This window comes from Diabrotica virgifera, chromosome 9 (genome assembly GCF_917563875.1).
Source record: "Diabrotica virgifera virgifera chromosome 9, PGI_DIABVI_V3a".
Lineage (NCBI taxonomy): Eukaryota > Metazoa > Arthropoda > Insecta > Coleoptera > Chrysomelidae > Diabrotica > Diabrotica virgifera.
In genome coordinates this window covers 93,870,859-93,882,669 of record NC_065451.1, presented here as the reverse complement: position 1 = coordinate 93,882,669, position 11,811 = coordinate 93,870,859, and the positions used below count along the sequence as shown (strand labels likewise).

Sequence of the window (11,811 nt, the reverse complement as noted above, 5' to 3'; positions counted from 1 at the left end):
TAAGACGTTCAAAGACCAATTCTAGGTCGCAGATATGCTGCTCGAAGCTAACAGATCTTATTATTAAATCGTCTAAATATGTTAGTAGTGACACTGTGTGCAGACTGGCTGTAAAACGGTCCATCAGTCGTTGGAACGTTGAAGGGGCATTGCAAAGACCAAATGCCATTCGGTTAAAGCGGTAGACTCCAAATGGAGTTATGAATCCTGTTTTGTTTCTATCTTCTTCGTGGATCTCGATCTGCCAATATCCTGACTGAAGGTCAAGGCTTGACATATATGGGCAACCTTTTGCGGCGTGTAATAGATCGTCGACTCTAGGTAACGGGTAGTGATCCGGGATCGTAATACTGTTCAGGCGTCTGTAGTCTACACATACTCTAAGATCGTTGTTCGTTTTAGGAACCAAGACCACTGGAGATACCCAAGGGGTGTCACTCTCTTCAATAATGCCTTTTGCTAGCATGTCATCTAATTTGTCGCGAAGGATCGCTTGGCGGGATGAATTCAGCCTGTAAGGGGCACTGGCTATTTGAGCATGATCTGCTGTGTTGATCCGGTGCTGAGCATAGCACGTTGGCGGACCTTCTTCAGCGAAGATGTCTTGGAACCGTAGCAGCGTGGTATTGAAAATGTCCCTTTGTCCTTCGGTCAGCCCGGAGGCTTCTTCCGTATTCAATACAACGTCTATGCCAAATATTTCGAACCTTCTTCTTTTTCGAGGATCACGAGGTGGACTACTATATAGGGAAGGTATCGAGTCTTTGAATATTTAATCAATAGCATCTGGCGAATATAAGTCATTGTGTTGAAATACTTCTTTTAATGGTATCTGTGTTGGTACATTTGGTAGTTCTAGCTCGCATAGATTATAACTTTGCTCTTCCGGTAATGGCGATGTAAAAATGTCGAGAAACGGTGACCTTACTTGCCTAACCCCTGTAGCATATACAGTTTTCTTTGAGGGTGCTTGTTGTCTGTCATTCGGAGTATGATCCGTCGTTTCCAAAAACTCAAAAAATTGGTCTGGTTTATCAGCAAAAGAACAGCACCTTTGTGGTATGTGTAGGGTCATGGCCGCCTTCTCGAGAAAATCGATTCCCAGAAGTGTTCGATTATCTGAAGCGTTCGGTGGAACTATAAAGTTTATTTGAAAAGTTCTGGTTTCAATATCTATTTCAACTGTGGTGCTAAGCAGCTCTTGCATTTGGTTAGAACCATCGGCTAGGGTTACCGTAGCTTCCGATTTCTTGAAAATAACAGATGGTGTCTTCTTCAAGCACTCATAGAGAGATCTACCAGCGACGCTAGTCCTGGCTGCAGTGTCTATATGCGCAATGCCTCGAATGCCTTGTACTGTTATTGGTATTGTCGGTACTTGAGTGCTTAAGCTTTGTAGTGTATTGAAGGAGTCAAAATTCACAGCTTGGGTGTTTACGTTAGGTCGCGAAGCTGTACATACTGGACAATTGCTTCTGTAGTAACCGGCCTTGCCACATCCATAGCATATGATACCATTATTTGGTTTGGGGCAATTCTTTCATTGAATTCTGCGTATCAGGTGCTTTGTCGGTATCGGGATGCTTTTCATTTTCTTTAGTCTGCCGCTTTCTACACACATCAGTTGTGTGGCCTTTGAAGTGGCAAAATCCACATCGTGCCGGCTTGCGTTTTGTTGAAGTGCCTTGTTTCTCGTCTATTCCTTTATCTGGGATAGCTTCTTTGCGAATCTCCTCACATTGTCGGCCTTTATCTAAAAGCTCACTGAACGTGGTTATTTTATTTCGGGGTACTTTTTTCCGTATGTGGAGACTCAGCAATCGATATATTAAGTCCAATTGGGTCTGTTCGTCGTGTCTGTTGAGGGGCAGTTGAGCGAGTAACGCCCTCTTCTGCGTAACGAATTCATCAATGGTTTCGTTGGATTGTTGCTTGTTGTTAAATATATCAACATAAACTTGGTGTGCAGGTTTAGATGGTGAGAATGCTGTTCTAAGTAATTGGGTAGCGTCGTTCCAGGTTTTGGCTTCGTTCTGGACGCCTTGTTCCCATACAGCTGCATTGTCAGTAAGCAGTAAAGGTAACCCTTTCAGTGCGTCTGCTTCTGAAATCTTTTCAATTTCTTTATAAATTGACACCGTTGTTATGAATGTTTCAACTGTATTATGACATCGTTTACCGCTAAAACGTGCGGTGCATTTACTAAAACTACCGCTGGAATTGTTGGTGCCTGGACTGGCTGCGACTGTTCTAAGTAATTCATTAAATTGATCCGCAGACATAGTTATAGTAGTCATATTTTCAGCAAATCTTGGACTTCTTCTAAGTGTCGCGTTTTGATTTGGATCGGCCACGTTTGGTGTAGTCGTCGCTTACGGGTTATCACAATTATACAAATCGTCGCAAAGCGAATTCTTGTCGACGCTTGTTTGAAACGTACAGAGCTGACAAAACAATGAAAAGCTAGCGAATGTTTTATTGCACGATCTGCAAGCCAAAGTAAAATGTGAATATAATATAATGTGTGTTGAGAACAGCTACTAAACAAAGCCACGAAAGGCGAATGTTTCGTCTGATGTCTTCAACACGTTTAAAATATTTGTTAATAGGTAATATGTAGAAATGTTCGTTTTTGTATTGAAAACGCTACTAAACAAAGCCACAAGTGCGAATGTTCTGTTGGTCGCCTTCAACACGTTTATTAAATTATTTCAAAATTTCCAAAAACAGCTACTAACAAAGCCACAAAGGCGAATGTTTGTCGGGTGTCTTCAATTGAATTTACTATTCAGTTACAAGTTTGAATATTATTTGTTATTATTATTGAAAACAACTACTAAACAAAGCCGTAGATAGCGAATGTTTTGTCGGGTGTCTTCAATTACCTTTATTTTAGAATTTGCTAATTATTTCCTATGAAAACAACTACTAAACAAAGCTCCATAAGGCGAATGTTTTGTCGGGTGTCTTCAATTGGATTTTTTCAATGCGGATAAGTGAACTAAACAAAGCCTGCTTTGCGAATGTTTTGCCGTAAATCTGCACGTGTTCAATGTTACGCGGAATCGTTGCAATTCTTATTTCTTAACACGACGATATTAATTTTAAAAAGGCTTTACGTTGGACGCCAGTTGCAATGTTATGATTAAAACTTTATTGAGTCTAAAATCTTAATACAAAAAAAACCATTAAGTTATCGAAATTTAAAGAAACGCTGAGAGTTAAAGTCTTTATTACACGTCTTCACTTTTCAACGTCTTGGATTCGAGTGTTGAATTGTCGAATGACCGAAAATGCCCTGGCCTCTCTCCGAGTACCTACCACCACCTCGAGTCCATGTGGTAGTGGGGTCGGGTACAATCGACACCAGTCGATCATGCCGTGGTGTGGAAAGACAGGGCCGGCTCAGTTTGCTACAATAATCAATTAAAAGATGATATTAAACTTGTATTTAAAAAATGGCCCGATTTTCATTCAAAAGTCCCGGATTTTAGGAATTTTTTTCAGCCTTGTCCCGAATTCGACTGAATTGGAGTTGGTCACACTAGATGATGGTAAATTAAGCATCAAAAAAATGTTTTCCTAAAATAAATGGTATGTAATGCTGATGGTAAAATTTTTTTAAAAGCCGGAAATTTTCCAAAAAGTCTTCCGTTTTTACTTCTATTGTTACCACTTCTTTTGGAGTCCAAACCACCAAATAGCACCAGGTTCGCTTGGTCACAAATAATTGCCCTTGAATTTGTGCATAATAATCATGATTTCTATTGATCCTAATATTTCCTTGTTTATCAGCAATTAGTATGTAACCAGAATCCTTTTTAATGGCTTCCAGTAGTGAACATTCCCTGTATTTAAAAGGACACTTCACTTCTATGATTGCTTCATGACCAACCAAACCATCAGGACTAGCACCAATAAATCCACACTCATGTAGCCAAAATCCAGTCATCTCCACTATTTTCCCATTTTTCTCAAATGCCTGGATTCCAGCACTTTCATGTTCTCTTCCCCACTGAATGGCTTTAATATTATTCAGCGTGTATGCACCTAAAAATTAAATAATTTTTTTTAGCCACTTCTTTCATTTTAAATGGTGTCAATTGCAATCATAAGAATCATGATTTCATAAATTTTCAGCAAACGTGAAGTAATGCAGTTGAATCTGTCATTCTAAAAACCACATTATCCATATTTGGTCAAAAATAACTTTTCATTGAGTTTGTACCAGCCTCTACTATTATAATATAAGTAAGTACCAAGCCACAATTGTTGGCCCCTTAAAAATTTTATTGCATTTAAAACGGGTTTTCTCAAAAATACTTCGGTGGATATAAATATGTGGTTTTTAACCCTCACGTAGCCACGTTGCATAAAGTTACAAGAGTGGACACACTGCGGTAGGTACCTAATGCTGCACATATAAAAAACGGTATTAGATGTTAAAAATATCCAAAATTTGTTAGAATAACAAAAGAAAAGCGTTCTTTTTAACATTTTATTGTACGACTTAACATAATGTAACAACTCAGGTGCAAAATAAAAAATCGAGTAGTTCGTCTTACAATGTAATCTGAACAAATAAAACATTTACTACAAAAAAAAGTCACAAACATCCCAAAAGTAAAATACCTAAATACAAAATAATTGAATTAGTCTTATAAACCACACATGGCACTGGATTGTTTTCTCACTTTGATTTTTGCAAAAAAAATTATTGAATAACTCTCACTTCAACGCTTAATATCAAACTGATAAAACAGTTCAGAAAATGCAGTTCAGAAAATGCAATAGCCACAGATAGTATTTTAAAGATAGTCACTAGAACATATCTAAATAGACAGTGGCATGTATGAAAGAATATTGGTAAAACTTATTAAAACTTTGAAATGCGGCACAAAGTACTGTAGTGTGGACACTGGAGGGTTAAGATGACTGAATCAATTATTATACTTTGTTACCATTTATGGAGTTTCTAAATAAACCAACAATTTTTTATCATACTGTAGGTACTAAAAACTACTCTGTAGTTTGGACATTTCATAAAACTTGGTTAAAATATATCGATGGCTTAAAGCACACTTATTGTATGTCAATTTTTTTTTCTATTATTGCATCCTGCACAGATATTGCATGTCCTAACACGTTTGGTGTGGTATAAATGACATATCAAAACTGTGTGATGTATTGTACTACAGAAATTTAAACATTTAAAGTCGATTTTCTCAAAAAGTACATACACGGACATACAATAAGTGTGTTTTAAGCCATCAATATGATTAAATATTATTTCTATACTATATGAGCCAAATTCAATGAATTGCTAGTCTTACCTGATATTGTTTTAAAAAGGCTGGGTGGAAATCTATTTCTTCTACAAGCAGCTAACACAGGACCAAATACGCTTGCAGTTAATTTATTTTTTCTCATTTCAAGCCAATGTGGATTTGCATATTGTCCTAAAGTGTTTTGAGCTATACTCTGTATTTTGTTTTCATCAATTTTCAACATAGTGTTTAAGTAATCTTCTTTATCAGAAGCTGCAAAATATGGTTCACTAAATAATATATCTTCAACGTCTGCAATTTGCCACTTTTCAGATATTGGTTGTAGTTCTCCAGTCATCAGCCAAGAAAATCCTACTGCTGCATCAGAAGGGCGTAAGTCCTGCTGAAAATCTGTACATTCATTGTTCAATAAAACTCTTAGCAACCCTGTGTACTGTCAAGTCAAGTCAAATTTATTCTACACATGCGACATTGTACAAAGTACATGTATGAGACCAGTCAAAGTTACAGACATACAAAAGTATATAAATTAATAAATATGACAAAACATACTTAAAAGTTATTTTTAGAATATGGCTCTAGCTCACAAATGTATTGATGTACACACCTCCGAAAGTTTGGCTGATGTAAATTCATTCGTATATCTATTGGCAATTTGTTAAAGAAACTTATGGCTGCATAATGTGTGCTACCTTCCAACAAAACAGAACGATGTTGTGGAAGCATAAAGTGATTGTCTCTGAATCTTGTTGAATAAACATGGTTAAACTGAAATTTATTGAATTCATAAATTTTGCAATGTAAATACATTATACACGAAAATATATACAGACCAGGAATAGTAAGAATATTGTTTTGTCTAAAGATGCCTCTACAAGAATCTCTAAATTTCATTTTATAAATTATCCTAATAGCTCTTTTCTGAAGTACGAATATCTGCTCTAATTCAGCGGTACAACCCCAGACTTCAATGCCATATTTGGCTATTGAGTAATAATGGGCAAAGTATACTGTTTTTAATATTGATGTATTAAAGAGACGTGAAAGAATTCTCAATGCATAACATGCGCTACTTAATCTGGATTTCAAATTAGAAATGTGGTTTGACCATTTAAAATTACTGTCTAACAGGACCCCCAGCAACTTCGTGCAGTCTGTTTTATCTATTGCTGCTTGTATAGTGGCTTGATGGTTTAATAAATTATTTGACGTGAAAATCATATACTTTGATTTCTCTTCATTTAAAACTAGTTTGTTGGATAAGAAATAACTGTTGATGGTGGATAGTATCTGTGTAGTTTTATTTTGCAAATTTTGATCGGATGTTGCTGTGACTAGAATGTTGGTATCATCCGCATAACTGATGATGTTAACTCCATCAGTGAATTAGTTACTAAAGCTATATCATTAATATATACTATAAAAAGTAGAGGACCCAATACACTACCCTGAGGGACACCATAATGGATATCCAATGTGTTTGATTCGTTTACAAGTCCATTAGATGTTATCTTTACTTTTTGTCTTCTATTTTCTAGGTAGGAAGTAAACCATTTTAGAACTACACCACGAATACCAATCCTCTCAAGTTTTGTTAGCAACAAATTATGATCCAAAGTATCAAAAGCCTTGGACAAATCGAGAAATAAACCACATGCCTTCTCTCGTCTGTCCAAAGCATCCAACACTAAGCTGACGAAATTTGCAAGAGCTGTAGTTGTAGACTTAGAAGATGTAAACCCATGTTGAAAATTATGCAAGACACTATGCTTTTTTAGGAATGCGTTTATTCTAGTATAAACCAGAGTTTCAATTATCTTTGAAAACACAGATAAGAGACTTATGGGACGGTAGTTGTTAAGGTCATCTTTATCACCACTTTTGAATAAAGGGATTACAATAGATAGTTTAAACATACTAGGAAATATTCCTTGTTGAAAAGAGGCATTACAAATATCCGTCAGTGGATCTGCGAGAGCGTGAATGCATTGTTTTAATAACTTACGGGAAATCTGATCAAAACCACAACTGTGTTTGGATTTAAAACTTCCGACTATACTAGTTATTTCCTGTGGGTTAGTTGGATATAAAAACATAGAACAACTATTACGGTTTTTTGATGCTGATGTAAACCCACCTATTTTAGTAGGATCCAAAGCGGCAAGTAACTTTGGAGCCATTTCAACAAAATGGTGGTTAAATTTGTCTGCTAAATTATTATTATTATCACTAGGTACTTTTGAGTTGTTTTGTTTCCCGACTGTTAAGTTTACTAAATGCCAAATACATTTCATTTTATTTGATGATTCGTTTAACTGTCTCATGAAGTGACTACTTTTTGCTGCTTTTAATTTAATTGAATATTCTGTCTTTGCTAAATGAAGGACTGGCCTAAGATTACTATTTTGCTGACAGATCGTTTCTAAAAGTTTTAGCTGATCCCTTAAATTGTACAGTTCCTGCGTAAACCAATTCGAACGTGTACATTTTTTAGGTTTATATTTAAGTAGTGGAAAATGAAACCGAAAGTAATTTTGGATAGTATTTAAAAAAGCTAATGATTTATCCTCAGCAGAAATTGTATTAAATACCTCTGACCAATTTGTTGACTCAAGGGTTTGAACAAAACGATTTATGTTCCTTTCTCTATATGAACGGATGAATATATAGGCATCATTGTCTGTGTTAATGCTACATTGGAACAATTGCGCACGATGATCAGAGATAAAACCTTCCACAACCATTGTTTTTTGTTGGTGATTTATGTTTGTAGCAATATAATCAATTTGAGTTTTACTAGTTGCAGTTACTCTTGTATAATCATTCACAGTTACGGTTAAGCCATAAGAATCTAAAACATTTACCAAGTTCTGCTTACTTAGTGAATTTGATTTGAAATCTATATTAAAGTCACCTGTTAATATTATAGCCTTACCTTCGGAGACTAGTACATCAAGTATTAGATCCAGTTTTGACATAAAAACATCAATAGAGCCACGTCCAGGCAGATAAATACACAACACAACACAATTAAAAAGGCAATAGTCTATTTCCACAGCACTCAGTTCAAAATTATATTTCTCAGATTGAGAACATATATTAGAACGTTCCTTCCAAACCACACCCTCTTTTACATAGATTGAAGACCCTCCATGTTCCCCTTGGTCACGGAAGAAAGATGAAGCTAGAGAAAATCCATTTATATGGTGTAGTTCTAGTTGTTCTTTAGATTTCCAGTGCTCAGTTAAACAGACACATACATTATGTAGACCTTCGCACTGCAGGAAGAACTCTAGTTTTTCAATGCTTGTTGATACACATTGTATATTTTGATGAAGTAAGCCAAAACTTTTTTGATTGATAGTTGAAACATTTTTACCAACTGTGTCAAAATTAGGAGAATTGAATACTTCTAACTTATCCAATTTAAAACCAGTCTTCTGACTAATACTTGGGATATTTAATAATGTAATATCTGGATCAAAAACTAAGCTTCTTCTGTCTGTTTTTTCTTGTGGTAAAAAAAACGGCTTACAACAGCTCCGTGAGGCCAAACTTCGGGATTCATGGCCTTGTTGAAGTTCCCTGAACATATATTTACTTTGAACGATGAGTAAATTGTTGGATGTTTCGATTGAATCATTTCACATGTTGCTTCAGGAAAATTCACTTTAATTAACTGGGTTAGAGAGGCAGTTGTAGTTTCTTTATTAATTCTTGTAACATGTAGAGTTGAAATTTTTGGAACACCCTTAACCTCATCGCTATTTCTATTGCTACCTACTATAATTTTTCTTCGTCCGTTAAACTGATGTCGCCTAGGCCTAATAGTTTTCCATTCTTGATCATTTTCTGCTTCATTTATAGGTATTTCATCGTTAATAAGTTTTTCGTCCTCTACTAAATTAATGAACTGATCCATTTTTAATCTGTTTTGTTCAAAAAGCAGTCCTTTCGAAACATCTGTTTTTGTTATTGTTTGGGAATTCCCTTGTTTATTTACGTCAGGTTTTTTCTGAGTAATTACCAGTTCACTTTTTGCTGCTTTGCCCATAAAGTTTTGTTTGTGTTCTTCTTTCTTTTTTTCGGCAATATTTAAATTAGTCTTATAATGTGTTTTGGAGTTCGCAATAGTACTAGTAGATGGCGTTGTATGTATCTTTGGTGAATCTGAATTCTCTTTTAATTGTTTTAGGAGAAAAATTAGATCTTCTTGTTCTTGGCACCTTTTTTCTAGATGATATGTAAGTTTACTTACAGCGTCAAGTTCCTTTTTAATGGTAATGGTCCTGCCTGATAATGTGTCACAGTGAGAACAGGTTATCTTATCTACCAAATCATAAGATTTATTGTCGCTCTTGCTGTTTATAAATTCACCAATTTTATTTATATAGGTAATCACTTGTGGATTTGCAACATTCACTGGTACTTTTAACGTCACAATTATGTCGATTAGTTCATTTTTCTTTAATTTATTTAACTCAGTCGTTAACGTGGTTGTATCACGCGCCGCTATCTTTTTCCCACTCCCGTTCGATAAAGGTTGCATGTGAGACACTCTCATTGTCCTTTCATCTGTTGATTTTGGAGCTGCCCATGAACATGCTTGATCAGTTACCGAAACATTTTCTCTGGCATGCAATAAGAGGCATCCCATATGATGGAATAAATATTTGCCTCTAGGACATGAACAGGATACAGAATCTACAGTCCAGTCTTCAGAAAAACACACCTAAAATTATAAAGAGCTACTTAACATAGTCACTTTTATACATATTTTATACTATATAATATTGCACACTAATTATTTGATCTTACCTTCACATCATATTTCTTATCTTTCATACTAGCAAAAACCTTTCCTGCTATTGCCTTTAGTTGGTTATCAAAAGCAAAACTATGCACATGGCCAGATTCTAATGCATTGTCTGCACGAACAAGTGTTTTTGGTTCCTCCTTAAACAAGTTTGCAATTTCACTAATTTTAATTGATATTTTTGCCATTATTCCAGATGGTTCCTAAAACAAAAGACAAAATACAAAAATACTACAAACATAAACATACACAAGCCACGTGTATAATGACAATTGACATTGTTTTGTTGGGAAAAAAATTTGACGTTTTGACGTCACACTATCACGGTCCATTAATCGATGATATATAAACATAATATCAAAAAATTGAGGTGGGGTTATTTTTTGTTTTCACGTAATTATAAGTAACCAAATCTATTGCCAGCCTACGCCGGACGGCACGAAAATGATAAAATGACGGTGTTCATCACGACATTTTTGCGATTTTTGTGGATTATATAATTAATCGATGATATATACGCTGTGAGCTCGTAGGTAGAGGGGATAATTACAAATTCGCGAGCGCCAGTAGTGACAAGTTTGTAAACCTTTACTGGAAATTTGTCTAGCTTTTAAATGTCACACGAAAGTTGTTGTATTAAAGAGTGTCGAAATACTGGTTACAATAGCAACTGTGTATTCTACAACTTTCCTGTCGCTAAGCATAAGGTGATTCAACGACAAAAATGGATTGATGCAATTAGAAAAAAGTAAGTAAACACAATTTTAATTTTAAAACGGTAGAAAAATTTGAGCTAAAGGATCAGTTAGCACACTCTCGAATTTTGACGGTTTCAATTTTACAATCCAATCCTGAAACAAAATTTGAATGCGTGAAGATAACGACCAATCACAGCAAACGTAGAATGCCGTTAACTGTCATTCATAAGTTAATATTTAAGAAGTATTATACTATAATTATTATATTAAATTATTATACTTTTTTGCAGAATAAATTTTTTCTAATATTAGTTGTCAACATAAACGTCAAAACGATAAGCAAAATCTTAAAAATAATCATAATGAATAATAAATTCTGTACTTACTGCTAATAATTATCGATTACAATCCAATTACTTCTTTACGTTGTAAATATTACACGATAAGAATTAAATAATAAGTTTGAAACAACTATTATTTGCTTTTCTACTGTCCTCTTTAAAATTCCGGCTGAAATAGAAACACTAGTCAACCGTTAGATGGCGATAGCAGCCATACCAGCGAAACTCAGAGTATAGGCAACACTTTTTTCTTTCTAGAAAATTTCCGGTAAAAGTTATACTAGTAATCCTGTAGGTAGGTGGCGATACCAGCGAAGCTCGGAGCGGATAAACATAATATAAAAAAATTGGGGTTGGGTTATTTTTTGTTTTCGCGTAATTATAAGTAAGCAAATATATTGCCAGCCTACGCCGGACGGCACGAAAATGATAAAATGACGGTGTTCATCACGAAATTTTGGCGATTTTTGTGGATTATACAGGGTGTCCCAAAAGTAGTGGAACGGTCGAATATTTTGCAAACTAAACATCGGATCGAAACACTGAAAAATACGTGTTCAATCATTTTCAAAAATCTATCCAATGACATCAAACACCAACCCCCACTACACCCCCTGGAGGTGGGGAGGATGGTAACTTTAAAATCTCAAATGGAAACCCCTAGTTTT

At 35.2% G+C, this 11,811-nt stretch overlaps 1 protein-coding gene across 1 annotated transcript; it reads right to left on the bottom strand.

The window, feature by feature from the left end:
- Nucleotides 1-1,517: 1,517 nt before the first annotated feature.
- On the bottom strand, nt 1,518-2,282 carry LOC126891132 (activity-regulated cytoskeleton associated protein 2-like). The gene has a single exon (XM_050660312.1). It carries the CDS (start codon nt 2,280-2,282, stop codon nt 1,518-1,520), a length of 765 nt encoding a protein of 254 aa, XP_050516269.1.
- Nucleotides 2,283-11,811: the final 9,529 nt, after the last annotated feature.